Source organism: Pseudonaja textilis, chromosome 1, assembly GCF_049901715.1.
Source record: "Pseudonaja textilis isolate UNSWEBS1 chromosome 1, rPseTex1.2, whole genome shotgun sequence".
NCBI classification, from domain to species: Eukaryota; Metazoa; Chordata; class Lepidosauria; order Squamata; family Elapidae; genus Pseudonaja; species Pseudonaja textilis.
The window spans coordinates 80,044,052-80,059,334 of record NC_141990.1 but is presented as its reverse complement, the minus strand read 5'-3'; the positions used below and the strand labels follow the sequence as shown (position 1 = coordinate 80,059,334).

The following is a 15,283-nucleotide window of genomic DNA, read 5'->3' as shown; positions in this document are numbered from 1 at the left end:
AGTAGTTGTTCGTTCATTCGTGACAAAATAAGGTTTACAGAAGGGTATCTCCAGTTTTGAAGTCTTTGAAACAGTGTGCACTAGATCTCTTGCAATCCCTGGCTTCGGTGCGGGGATCAGATTGACTGATTGGAGCTGACCATTTACAGACCAGATGCCCTTCCTGATGCCTATGTGGAGTTCACAGCAGACAATTACTCTCCTAGAGAGAGAAATATCTGCCACTACCTGGGATCGAACTGACAGCCTCCTGATTGATCATGAGGCGAGAACTCCACCTCTAGGCCACCACACTGTTCACTAGATCTCTCTATTCTAACCTGTAGAAAAGCCTCTGGCAATAAACATTCTCAGAATGTGCAAAAATTTAGATTGGGTACATGCCAACGATCCTTCTATTAAAGAAGGAAGCTATTATATTCATGCAGATCTTCAGGAATAGACTGAATGAAAGCATAGCAAGGGCAGGGCCCAATTCACTTCTGAACTGATAGGGTGGCCTTGTTCTTGGTCTCTTCCTTCAAATATTGCCATTGTTGGGAGCTAGGGAGCATGCCTTTTCTGTGGCAGCCCCTTCCTCTTGAATTTTGACAAGCTATCCTCCTATCCTTCTCAAAAGCACTGGAGACCTGGCTTTTCCTCCCAAGGACTGTAATAGGATGAGCATCTTCAAAGCTTAGGAAAGCTGATGGTTTTCAATGACATTACTGGATTACTCAGCATGCTCAGCATATAAGGATTACGTTAAGGCAAGCACAGTAGCTTTTCACCCATGGCTCAAAGCAAAAAGAAATACAGGAACATGTTTTCTACCAATATGTTGACAGAAGCCATTTAAAACCTGCTGTATATTATCCCTTGTGTCTGTTAATATATGTTTGTTAAAGATTTCTCTCTGTTCAGTGTGGCTGGTTTTGAATGAATAGGATGTGAACTGGTAATATCATGTTTGAATAAGTGAAGAACTGCCAATACACAAGATGAGGATCTGCCTGACATCTTACAATGTCTCTGCTAGACAGTCCCAATTACTGCTGCTGATATTTATTACGGAGAACCTTGAAAAGTTTGGAAGTATAGTATTACCTTGATGGCAGAACTCTCTAGGTAAACACAAACCAATTTTCAAAGACTCTTCTTGCATCTCCAGACATATTTGGAATTCAAAGAGCTGTGCAGGAGAATTTGTTAGAAGAGAAATAAAAGTTTGAAACCATTGCTGGAGAGATCTCAAAGACTCTTGAACATGAGAGGTGCAGATGAGTAAGGAAAAGATGGCAAGAGTTTACAGCTTAACTTTAAGAATCAGAGCTGATTTTGAGTGGGATAACAAAGATTGATGATCTACTGCTAATTCTTTGGAAGCTGAGAAGCAAGTATTTTAATATAACGCTAGAGAGGTATTTTTAGTCTTGGAGCTGGCAATCTTCTTTCTGGAACAATCGGTTAGAGATTGCTATTTTAAACCAAGCCCAAACTCCATGCAATGCAAGCTAATTCCACTTCCATCTCACCCCATAAATAATGTGTGTCATGGAAAACAAATGTATGATAAAGACCTATCAACATATTAAGTGCAGTTGTGTATAGGCGTTTGAAACAAATCCCCTCAGGTATAAATAATTGTAAAGATTTTTTGTTGGTGAAAATATTCTTAGCATCTAATCCTTTGCGGGGTGAGGGGAGTACAAGCTAGCTGCAATGATAAAATAGGTCAGAGCTAACTCTGAGATATTGAAAAAAGACATTCATATGCTAAAAGTACAATCCACATCAACTGAAGATCACCCTTTCATAATAATTGAAGCTTCTATCTATATTGTCTGTGTTCCCTTCAACACCAAACACCTTTGTTACATGTGGAAAAATAGTGTGAACGAACCATCTTCTCCAGCCAGGTACAATTCCAAAATTACCAGAAGTATCAGATTATGTAAATATTCTTTTTCAGACAGATCATATGTGAACAATAGCTAGGTAGTAATTCACATTAATTTTGCATTTTGTATCAAAAGTGGCTAGTGATAGCCAGTTCTGTAAATACTATTGTCAATATCTGTACAATGCTAACATTTGGGCGATGAAATATATGACAGTACTTCATTTTTAAAGAAATATATTCATCCAATTTGATTTTATACCATGTATTTAAATAATAAATTTTCTGTTTCAAAATCTGCATATGTTGAGTAATAGAATAAGATTACATGTATATGTTATGACTCTTATAAAATAATGTCATTATGTATAAATGTGTGCAAAAATGTAAGTGTAATTGTATATGTAAAGTAGTGAAGCATTTCTACGTATACATTAAGAAAAAATATTGACGCAGCATGAAATTAAACAATTTGTTTCAAAAATAAAATATAGCTTTATGTATATAATATATACTGTATAATGCATACAATGTGTTATACAAAGTTTTCTACATCATTGCAAATGTTCTCATTTGTCTCTTTGTGATTGCCACTACAGTAATTAACTTACAAATGTATATTCAAGTCAAAATAAGAAGCTTTTGGAACAAGCAAGAGTAATAATCAAACAGATCATTTGTAGTTAAATAATATGTTATACTTGTTTAGTGTTTCTGCAATTAAATTGTCAAAATGCACATGGGAAACAAAAAAAGAGTATTTTTGTTCTGATTATAAAAAAAAACCTTACCCATTGCTCTCTTTTAAAAATGTCTAGCACTGCATTTTCACTGCTAGTTTGTGAAAGAAAAAGTTTGTAGGAAGAAAATGCACATCTTGAGTGAAAATGTGAGTTGAATAAAATCAGATCAAATTATAAAAACTTATGTATTTATGCATGGAGACTCTCTGTAATCATGCTCTTATCAGGTTCAACAATTGGCAAATCACTTCTCTGTTAATTTATCACTGGTGTAATTTATATCAGTCATACAGGTAGTCCTTTACTTACAAAAGTTCATTTAGTGACCATTTGAAGTTACAACGGCACTGAAAAAAAGTGAGCTACGAACATTTTTGACACTTATGTCCATTGCAGCTTCCCCATGGTCATGTGATCAAATCTCAGAAGCTTGGCAACTGACTCATATTTATTACATTGTACTGTCCTGGGATGATGTGAACATATTTTGCAACCTTCTGACAAGCAAAATCAATCAGAAAGCCAGATTCATTTAACAACTGCATTACTAATTTAACAACTGGGGTATTCACTTAACAACGGTGGCAGGAAAGGTTGTAAAATGGGGCAAAATTCACTTAACAAATGTCTCACTTAGCAACAAAAAATTGGGGGATGGATTGTGGTCATAAGTCAAGGACTATTTGTATTTTCACCCTCACTGGCCATCTGGCCAGCATCTGAAAAGAGTTCACTCTACCCCAACCAATTGATGTGTTCCAATCCTTCCTTTTCAGAAGTTCCTTATTTAATCCATTTTCAATATTTGGATCTAATCTGCCTTCGAAGAAAGAACAGAAAGAAAAGCAAAATAACAAAGGATCAAATAACCATACCAGCAATTAGGAATGGATAAGAACAGCACACAAGTAGCTTTCTCTGAGGCTCATTTAAGATTTAGTAAGAACAATTTGAAGCAATCACATGACAACTGCAGCAGGTAACTTTGCCTTCAAACATGGACAGACAGTTCAAAGATTCTTACTCTACTCTTCCAAGAATTACCAATCTCCCCTGAGAAAACTGCCCAAAATGCCCTTGGAAAATTTGGAGAAAAGAAATTAGCAATGCAGTCTTCTATTCTTTCCACATTATTTGAAATATTGTAGATAAATTTCTCATAGCAGTCAGAAGAAAATTTTTGATGCTAAACATAGATTATTTCTATAGCTAAACTCATCCAATGCCTTTAATTTGTTTTGCAAGATTGCACAGTGTATTAAATCACAATGTGCATTTCTTCAATGCCAAATCTTCAAAGAATTTACCAAAGACTAAAATTAACCAATTGCAATAACATGTAATAGGAATGCTGCCACTAAGTTTTAAACTAATCTAGTTAAAGATACAAACCCAGCCACTAAATAGCCTAAGTAACTGAGAAAGGTGCTGGCTGGGGAATTCTGGGAATTGACATTCACACATCTTAAAGTTGCCAAGTCTGAAAAACATTAGTCTAGATAATGGTCTACCTGAGATGTGTGGCTGAAATGAAGCTTGCTAACAGAACATTTCTAAGTGCTAAACTACTAAGCTGTGAAATGCTTACAGTAGGTTTTGCAGGCTCAGTCAATAGATTATGACATGTTTTCAGCAGCTATCGATCAAGACACACACCCCAATTCCTGAGTTTTGGTAATCTCTCCATCAACCATATACTCATGTTTCATTTTTCTAGAGTCAGATGCAAATAGAATGGGAAAAATAGTCACTAAATTCCAAAACATCTGGAGATACCAGGTTCAAGATGTTTATATAGTATGGTACTTCTATGAAAAGTCAAGGAAGGCTACATTTCTTTGGATTTCTCTGTATGGTGAGCTGCTGAATTGAAGGAAGCTGTATTCTATCAAAATAAATTCATTCACAATTTGCCTTGATCCTAACCACTTAGAATGGATTTTTCCACATAGAAACATGTCAAAACAGGGATTCCCAAACACAATTACATTTTGTATCCTTTGATATCCTTTGGTGTATCACATTGGATTTGTCCTTCTATAGTTTTGATAGGTGTGGCTGCATTTTTACTTTTTGGGGGAGGATTAGAATTTGAAAAGATAAAAAAGTAGAGAATTAAAATGTTCCCCCTAAGCTCTTCAAAATTGTCCAGTAAGGCACTGCTGGGGTTGATGGGGAGTTAATATCTGCAAGGGTTAAGGCACTCATTTTGCCTCGTAAATTCTAATTTTCAGAAATCAGAACATGCATGGGGTGCCTTTGGTGGTACATAACCAGCTGGTGGTTCCTATGGTCCCTGGGTCTCCCCTCCCCTCTACTCTACAAACAAGCAATTTTAGGGACATGTCTTTCTTTCTTTCTTTCTTTCTTTTGTAAATTTTATTTGAGTTTTCACAAAAAAAATACAAATAAAACATCTTTTTTGAAAGTAGCGTAATCCCAGGTTACATTTCTTCGTATAGACACAAATTCAATTTCATGCTCATTCTTATGTTCTATTCCATATCTTATTACTGTTTTACATTTTCTACATAGCTTCTCCCCTCTTTTAATTTTCTCAATTTTATTTTAATTATCTCATCTCAATTCAAATCATTATATTTATACTTTTTGTCTGTCCTGTTTCAATTATCTATTATCTTTTCTCATTAAACAAAATTTCTCCTGTAGTTACTGATTGGAGTATGACGCCTTTATATCTTTTAAGTTTATCCATTTAACTCTTATTTAGGCTTCAATATATACCCTAAAGTTATAACATTCAATATAATACATAACTTCCATTCGGATTCTGCTTGGTACATTCTTAAAATACACACTATATTCATTAAAAAAGAAAGATTATAAATATATGTAATTAAAACAACACATTCCATTCCAATTCAATTCTATCATTAATGTTAATAGTCACTAAAATCTTAACTTCTTTAACATTACTTTTCAATTAAATATCATACTTCTATGGGAACAGTTATAAGCTTTCCATAATTGATTCCCCCTCCCTCTTCACTTATATTTTAACATTAACTAATTAAAATGTTCCCGTCCCTTCCTAATTCAATTTTCTCATTTATTTTATTTCATTTGTTTTATTAACAAACATTTCACTAAATTACACTAACTATTTTATTCCTCATTTTAATCATACATTGTTTCCAATTTTCTAAAGTTTTTTCTATTACTAATATAACAATACAATCTTATGTACCTTTACAGAATCCCTTTTTCAGTTAAATTTTCACCCATTATCTCTAAATAGGCCCTGTTTCTCTATATCTTGTTTCAGTCCTTTGTAACTTCTTTTCCTTTCCTTCTTCCCTCTCTTCTTCTCTCTCTCCTTTTTACCTCCTTGTCTCTCTACCTCTATTTCTCTCTTCTGTATTCCCCTCTTCTGTTGCTTTCCAGTATTATACTTATTTTTCGAATTATTTTTCTTTTCTTTGGTTGTTTTTTTAAGTCTTAAATTCTCCATTCTCTTTCCCCCCTTTCCTTTTTCTTCCCCACATAGAATTACTTGTTCATTAAAGATGGCTTCTTCTTTGTCCCAGTCTTCTTGTTTTGGAGACTTTTCTTGTTGTTTCTCATAGTTCCAAATCTCCATTTCTAAGAATTGAAAAACGAAGCCAAAAGAACCCCTCCCTTCTTATTCATCTTCTTTGTACTTTTTAAGTTCCGTTTTCAATTCATCCAGAAGTAGTGCCATTGTATAAATTTTTAAACAACTACCCGATTAATTTTAGTCATTCAAATGCAATAACCAAGAATCCAAAGATCACCAAGTAATCCAAATACACGCAAGCTGTTTCTTTTTGCTTTTTTTCACTCTTCCTGGGGTTCTACTGTTTAGTTGCCAAGTTTCAGTTAAAATGTATCTTTTGTAAAATGTATCTGTCTTGTTGAAGTTTTACTGTAGATTCCTTTTAATTCCAGGCAGTCTCCTCCCTCTTTCCAGATCCTGCCCTTTTATTCTTTTTCTCTGCTTTCCTGTTTATAAAAAAAATTTTTAGTGTTCAGAAATCTTTATTATCCCTTTGACATTTTGTATTTATTTTCAGTTTAATTGCCTGTTAATGTCAAAGCGGATTTTTCCAATTTCTTATTTAAGTCTCTTACTTGTCAGTATAGGGAAAGGGAGAGAAGAAAAAAACCCCAAACCTTTCCCTTTTCACTTTCCTTCACTGCTTCAGGCTCTTCTTTGGGAACGATGTTATTTTTTTGTAAGTTTAAATTCCAGGATACCTTAGTTGTTGCTTTTGCAATTTAACCCAGTCAGCCAAAACTTTCACTTCTTATCTTCCTCCTGCACATTCTTTTCCAGTCAAGTTCTTCTTTGAGGTGGCCATTTCTGACCACCGCTGCAACTGCCTTCAGGAAAGGGAGTAATGGCCAGCTGAGGAGGAGAGATGTGGCTCTCCTCAACCCTGCTGGCAGTCTCCACCCTCTTCACCACCTCTACAGGGTGGCTTAGCCCCGAAACCAGCCAGCTCGGGGCGCTCCAACGGCGAGCCCAGACCGAAATCATGCACGATCACGGATTTTTGTCTGTCGCCGAAGAAGCTCAAACCGGAAGCTGAGACATGTCTTTCTGAGAATGGTAGGCAAAATGCATAGCTAGACAAAGCATCAGTCTGCTTACCCACCAGTTCCTTTGCTAATTTATGATTATGAAAAGAAAACAATGGAAGGGAAATGTTCATGACATTGCCTAAGCATGAAAAATTGTGATTTAACTGTTGCATGTACTGATGGATGTGAACTTATGGCTTTAAACAAAGGGTGGAATGATTTTGTACTGACGCAAAATCCAATGTTTTTTTTTCCTCTTCCCAATTGTTTCCAGCCAATTTTCTTTTATTTCTTGGAATGTTTTTTTCTTTTTCTTTTCTTTATAGTGGATACTGCTTTTTTTTAAGCAGAATGCCTTACAGCTAAATTTCTTTTCTTAAATACATATATCTCTTTCCTTTGGTATTTGATAATAGATAGATAGATAGATAGATAGATAGATAGATAGATAGATAGATAGATAGATGATAGAAAAGAGAGACTGCAAAATGTTTTCAGATTTAACTAAATTATGGTGTTAGCATCTTCAAGTGACTAAATAGTATTCAATTTTTTTTTTTAAAAATGAATACAGTAGGAAAAATAGAGTAATTGCCATTTGTAACCCCCTGAAATGCCACAAGGTTGCACTCATGTACCATATCAGTTTCATAGCACTTACATGCAGCAAAAGCTTACAATATATGTGGCTTAGTTTGAAAAAAATAAATTAGATTCTTTCCTTGAATAACCTGGAAAGGAGATGGAGGAAATGGTGATGTTGGGAAATACATTTTTTTTTCTTCTGAAAAAGAATCTGCCTGAGTATTTTTTTAAAGATGGGGATTTATTTTTTCTACCATAGATATTATTACATCATTCATCCAAAATGGTGATGAATTCAGGCTACATTGAAGTTATGATAAGAAAGAAAGAATTCCATATCTGTTAATCGTGTACTTTGGAGACTGTAATCCTATAACCCTACATAAGATTGACACGTGATCAATCTTTTAGCAAACCCTAGTTTCAAAGGAAGTATTTTAAGTGATTTTGTTTTAGGTAGATATTGGCTGCATTTGCACTTAAGAAGAAATTAAACTTATTGAGCCCATCATTTTCAGACTGGTATTCTGTTGGTTGCAGTCATCACTCACGATCAGGCCACATGTAACTGTTCTGATCATGGTCTCGTACTCAGTTTAAAATACTTTAACATTGCATTGCACATTTAATGTGCAAAGCAGCAGAAAAAGAAGCCATTGGTAACTTTTCTTCCAGAATATTGAGAGAATATTGGGCCCCAGGAAACAGGTCACCATTGGATACTGTTATATGCAAGGTGATGGATAAATCCCTCCCTACATGCTTAAATGTTCAAACCTGCAATTGTTCTGCACAAGCATTCCCTTAATTTTCAACTCAGCCACAAGGCTTAAATTGGCAATTGTGTGCCAGTAGTATACTTTCTGGGCAGCAGCAGGTGCTGCAACCAACAATCCTAACAATTCAACTCAACCCTTAGCATTCTGAATATGGTCATTAGGCTGACCAATACAGAACCCTTTTTTAAAAAAAAAATTACTAGTTTTCTTTCTCTGTCTTAGGGCAGGCTTATGTCACAATAATAGAAACCACAGAACCTTCTTCCTGTTGTTAGAAAGTTCAGCCATTCTGTAAAGTTGCTTTTCCTTGATTAGTGGCCATTTCATGATTTAACTACTTGTGCATGTGTAAAATTAGGTCTAATTTCAAATAGGGGACTGCGACCAGAAAAGGACATGCAAAATGCAAGCATAATGGTGTGAGCTGGGTGACCAATTGTGTGCATTTTTATAGGGATTCCCTGCAGGAAAAAGGGCAATATTGAAGTGCTAGGCTTTGTTTAGATGGACTGTTGACTTGCTTCTATTTCATCCAGCTAATAAATATACTAAAGATATATATACGCATGCAAATTTGGAAAGGTTTCAAATTTGAGAAGAACTGTCAAGATGCCTGTCATAGATACTGAGATTTAAGAGTCGTGGTGGTGTTAAAATGCAGTATTGCAGGCTAATTCTGCTGACTACCAGGAGTTCGAGTCTCACTGGCTCAAAGGTTGACTCAGTCTCCCATCCCTCCAAGGTTGGTAAAATGAGGTCCCAGATTGTTGGGGGAAATATGCTGACTCTTTAAACCACTTAGAGAGAGTTGTAAAAAGCACTGTAAAGCAGTATATAAGTCTATTGCTATTGCTATATCTAAGTAGTTTTCAGAGCAACAAATACAAACCTTGGCATGTATTTGTTGTCTCAAAGTCATTTTACTGATAAGTAGCAGCTATAAAAAAAATCTAGAAAACCTGCAGAAAACCTGCCATTGCTTATCTATGGACTGTTGTTGTTGTTTACTTCAAAATCTAATTTATACTACTTGACTTTCCTCACGATCTTCTATCCAAGGACAATTCAGGTCTGGTTTGGCTTAGCTTTTTGAGATCAATCACATATGGCTAAGTGAGACTGAAAAAATATCTACATTTTCACAAAAAAAAACAGAAGCAAAGCTTATATGTCTGTGTTTTGTATTTGTTTTCATTTACAGTTAGGTTTATGCTCCATAAAACATTGAGGAAAGGTGGACACATAACATTTTGCCCAATGAATTTATTTGCTCATAAAAACCAATTCAAACACAACTTCGCAGACATGATAAATGGATTTTTTTCATAAACTTGAAAATATTATGGCTGCAACTGTGTCCTTTGAGTAGATCATGAGAAGGCTACATAGAATACAAACACCAACCTTCTTTTATTTATTTCTTCTGTGACTAAAAACCATCCATCAGCAGGAGCAATTAAAGCATTGACAAGCTGTTGCAAAATAGTGCATTTTGTATAATTCTTCCCCTGGTGGTTTTTTTTCCAACCTGAAGTGTTCTGCTTCTCTCTCAACCAAATTTTAAATGGCCCAAGTCTTCTTGTGTACATATCCTACATTCAGAAAACTGACAAAACACGTTTTCTAAAATATTATTCTTATTGCAAAGTTGGCTGATTTTACAAAAGATCATCTCAATTCTCATCCATCAAAGAAATATTCTTCTTAGATTTGTAACAATAGTGGTATCATGATGTGATCATTAGAGGAGATTTTTCCTATCTTCATGAAATTTCAAAAAGGGAGGTCATGCTCTGGACAACAGACTCTGTGTTCCAGGGCCAGATTAATATCAATTGATGTTCTAAACCTGATAATAATAATAATAATACTCTAATAATACTTCTCCTCAATTTTTCCATTGATTAATTGACAAGACATAAGACCAGTAGTGGGATTCAATTATTTTTACTACTGGTTCTGTGGGCATGGCTTGGTAGGCATGTCAGGGGAAGGGTACCGTAAAATCTCCAGTCAGAGGTGGTATTTGCCGGTTCTCCGAACTACTCAAAATTTCCGCTACCGGTTCTCCAGAACTGGTCAGAACCTGCTGAATACTGCCTCTGATTAAGACTTAGTAAGTGTTGAAAACTAAAGCTGAGTGTGGCAGTGAAAGAATTAAAGACATGATCACTAGGGGAAAAAACCTCTATGCCCCCCTTCCTTGGTACCCTGAGCATATGCTTATTTTTCTTGTTGGTTGTTGGTTAATCCAGGGCTGCTCATAGAAAGTACCAGTACCTACAGAAGCAAAACCTGAAGATGTAGCAGTTTAAACAGAATGACTGAAGAGATCAGTGATAAAAAGTTCCTCAGATAGTATTTCCAGTCAATACTTTTTATCCAACAAAAGATGACTGTGGGGTCATTTCTGATTCTGTGTTGTCTCCTTCAGTTGTAGACATAGTGTCTGGTGGCTGATAGATATCTTGAATCAAAATGGAGTTTGTATTCTTCCACTCTCTATACTTTCTTGCTGTTAGCTTATGATCCTCCAGCAGCTGGTTTATCATGGCCAAGTCATGTTCTTTGCACTAGTCAACACAAGAAGAAAAAACAAGTTACTAGAAGTAAACATTGGGAAAGATAAATGACCCAAGTCTTCTTGTGTGCATATATCCAACATTCAGAAAACTGAAAAAACAAAAACAAAAAAATGGTCTGTCAGCTTTGGAAGCCATATTAGCACCAGATGCTTCCACACTGTCACATTCTTGAGCCTGGGAAAATGAGAGGGGGGATTTCTTGAAGTGTATGTGGTTAGACATAATAGCATTCTTCTTCTAAGTCAAGGTCATGTTATTTCTGCACCTGGTTGAAAGGACATCTCAAGTTGGGACTGATGATGATTGGAGCATGCGATGGGTGCAGGGGGTGAATTTGTAATTTTTTACTTATTGCAAGGAAACCGGAACTTTCAGATTTAGGATTTCCCAGATGTGCCAGTTTACTACTCTAATAAAAAGAACCTTGGAGAGGATGTCTGGAGTGGAGGTTTTCTGGAACACTGACACCGTCTCTCAAATGTCAAGTCCCCTGATCTTTCCACTACTTGTTTTCAAAGAAAAACTATTTCCCATAATTACTAATAAGTTCCCTTGTTTTTTAAAAAGTAATCATTTCATAATAGATAAAAATATTTTTAACTGTTGTTAAATATCCTACTGGTCATAATAGTTATATTTGCATTATATAAATAATAGACTGCATTACAAAGTAACTAAATAACTGGGTTTTTACGAAAAGCTAAGCTATAATCATACATGCATGCACATATTCACTAACCAGAACTAAAATTAACTACTTGCAGTCCATCAGCTGAATGCAACCATTGCTCTTTTCACTAGTCTAATTAAGCTGTTCATGTGAATACACCCAAAGTCTCTCTCCCAAATCCAAAATAGCTAGAAAGAACATCTCTCCTTCATCAATCTTTACCTTTAAGGTGCTATTCAGAGCTCGGATTTTATGAAGTTTCTCATTTACAGAAGGGTTTTTGCTCCTTTTGATAAAGGACTTTCTCAACTCTTTCTTAGTAGAAGGTCGCCGGTCCCCAATGGGAGATAAACTTGCTTGCTCTAAAGACTTGTACAGCTTCTCCATTTCATCCACAGAACACTTGGTACGATCTGCATGGGAGACAAAAGAGAGGATTCAGTGATAGAATGCAGGTGAGCTAGTTTTTTTTAAGAAAACCATGTTTGGTGAATGGGAGAGGGCATCTTCTGGTGGTCTGGAGGAAACTAGGGGAGGGAAGCAATTTATGAACTATTTTGACATTCTCATCCAGGAGTTGCTCTGTGGAGATACTGTATGAAGAATACTAAAAACAAGACTCAAGATTTCAGGTGCAATAGCCAAAAATGTACACGTATCAGAAATGATGCATTAATGATGGATGTCTCTATTCTAGCAACTTATGATTGAAATGTCTGGACTTTTATAGGAAACATTTTCTCCACCTAGCACTCTATAACTGTGCATATGATTGTACCAGGTCTATTATTTTATTTTTAATAGCAATGTTATAATACAATGGTGCACCTCAAACATTTGTAATTAAATACTCCCTAATATGTCTGTTTCATATATTTTATAGAATTATGCAAGTATAAACATGCCATAATTGTCCTTGGATAAAGGCTAAATTTAGGTTACTACTTTAGCCCAATGCTGAAGAAAATGCCCGGACTCTAGCAGAACAGCCTGTTATAATAGCCAATATGACCTGGATGACTGAGAATCTCGAAAGACTAATAGCCAATATGCTATTTTACTGTTTCGTTCTGACTGATCACCTCACTAAATGTGACTCAGTTTGTTGTAGGAAAAATCCAATGTAAGCTATAGTTAATTAAGCAAGAGCCAGTCAGGCAAATTTTATCTCCACGGCTTGAATGAGAATAGGTAGAAAAAAATGTAGAATTTCTCTGCATGGTGTTAATTTCAACTTTTGCTAAACATCTACCTAAGCTTAGCAGTTAAAGAACTGAGGAGGTAGTCATCTTTGGAACCTATACGATCCACTGTCTTTACTTGAAGTATACTAAGGTTTTTTTAGGTCTTATTCTCTGACACAATCAATCATCTTAACTTTTTTCAAAGATCTCTAGAATCCTCCATAAGGGAGTGGATGACATTGATAAATTAAAGCCTTATTTCTAAACTGGAATTCTTATAAAGATCTCACCAAAATCTAGTAAAATCAAGGTGACTCTGCTCTCTGTACTTTGGAATGCCACCTAGACATTCAAGCTGCCAATTCCCCACTGACAATGTGCAAAAGTATTAAAATAACATTATTCCAACAAGCTTTTAGCCAGGATTAAGGGTTTCTAGTGTCTATGATTTCTAGACTTTGAGTGACTTTGGATCAATTTAATTTATTTCCACGTTTTCCTTTAGGCCTTCAGTAAGTACCCTTATCACTAGGAAAATGTTTTGGCCACAATTATTATTATTTTTTTCAAATGAAAAAAATATGGATGATATCCCACTTGGATAGAAGAGCTTAAATTCTAGATATATCAAAGCACTACTCCCACCCTTCTGCATTTCAAAGGTACCTAGAAGCTTCTGTCTATCTCGCTTGAATCCATTCATTTCTGAAAATCAAGTCTTAGAATTGTTTAAAGCCATTGTCTCCCAAGTATACCTTCTAATGAGGCAATAAAATACAGAGAAAAATTATTGAACATAAAATGCATTGGACCTGACTCGCCTATAACAATTGTCTGCAAATGTCTCTAAATATCTCAGAAAAGAGAGTGTTACTGCTATCATAGATGAACAATACAACGTAAGTAAGGCCCATTCTGTTGTAGCTGTGTTTCTATAATTTCTTCTTTATTATTATTAGTTTTTATAGCCTCCTGTTAAAACCAAGCATATGCAACTCACATCAAATGAAAAGAAAAATGACAGCAACTAGCTGTTGCTTCTATCTGTTCTTTAGATTAGAAGTAAACCTCTGGATTAAAGATACATGTGCCAATCCTTGTGTATAGTTTTACAATCAAACATTGTACAACTGGGAATTCTGGATATTTTTTTACCATGTGCTCCTGCTTTGTTGTTGTTTTCTGCTTTTAATAAAGATAGCTAGTCAATCATGGCAGACTGATTTACTCTCTTTTTCTCTAGTCATTTATCCAGGTTTTTTTTCCACAGAGGCCACATACATGTTTGCATATATTAAAAAGCATGTATTTCCTTTCACAGAAGGAAATAATAGAAGCCACATAAATATTTGCATATATTGATTAAACATATGTATTTTAATTAAATTAAATACATGTATTTAATTAAAAAATTAAAAAGTGTGTATTTTAATACATGCAAACATTTGAATTTTAAGTTTAAAAATGGGCATTCAGTAGTGTGTGTGAAAACGGGCATTCAATAGCATGTGAAACTCCTGTGATACTAGTATTTGGTTTCCTGCTTCTTGAAAAGCTTTTAAAATCATTTCACACTTTTCATAAGAGGACATGCAAATGATTCTATTCAGTAAGAAACTAGCTAAAGTTTCCCAACAGAATAAGCATCTATCAGGATTCTGTTAACTCGTGTTCAAAAATGCAGTAAACCCTCCATTTAAATAGACAATTCAGAAGGCAGAAAAGGTATATCCATCATGAATGACTATTAAATCCCTGATGGATGTAAACTGTCTGTGCTGCAATTATTCACTATTTTGACTTGACCTCTAGAGAGAAAGTTTGTCTGTTATATTTGAAGTCTGCTAAACAATTTTTTTTTTAAATCAAGAATTTGGTATCTATAGAAAATATATTGCTATAGGAATTTCAATGAATTTGGCATCTTGTTAAGAATTGTTAAACCAATAGTAGAAATGCAGCTGTGTGGCAGAAGCAGCATCTGGATTGACTCAATCCAGTTTAATTATATAGACTGGAGTTATGAATACACATATGTGATTATTCTAAATAGAAAAAGAAATACATGCACACACACATACACACAATGAAAATTCCAATATATATCATCCCTAGGGAGTTGTATTAATATAGAACATCTAGGATTGCACATAAACAATAGTTTTCTTCCCATGACAATTTCTCATGACAGTTTTCTTCCAATTAAGACAGCCAGTCTGGGCAACCAAAGCAGTTTTAGTGCTTTATCTTGGTCTAAAATGAAAGTGAAATGGCCCTTGATCATTGGCTTCT

At 35.0% G+C, this 15,283-nt stretch overlaps 1 protein-coding gene across 3 annotated transcripts in view; it reads right to left on the bottom strand.

Annotated features, from left to right (window-relative positions):
- Nucleotides 1-10,807: 10,807 nt before the first annotated feature.
- The window catches only part of IPCEF1 (interaction protein for cytohesin exchange factors 1), a 43,973-nt gene continuing 39,497 nt past the window's right edge, over nucleotides 10,808-15,283 (bottom strand). For all 3 annotated transcript variants that reach the window (XM_087939307.1, XM_026705031.2, XM_026705032.2), the window contains 2 exons: nucleotides 12,030-12,220; nucleotides 10,808-11,125 (listed from right to left, as the gene is read on the bottom strand). In XM_087939307.1, coding sequence (XP_087795433.1) covers nucleotides 10,931-11,125; nucleotides 12,030-12,220 — 386 coding nt within the window. In that variant the 3' untranslated portion in view covers nucleotides 10,808-10,930. The remainder of the gene's footprint in view (nucleotides 11,126-12,029; nucleotides 12,221-15,283) is intronic.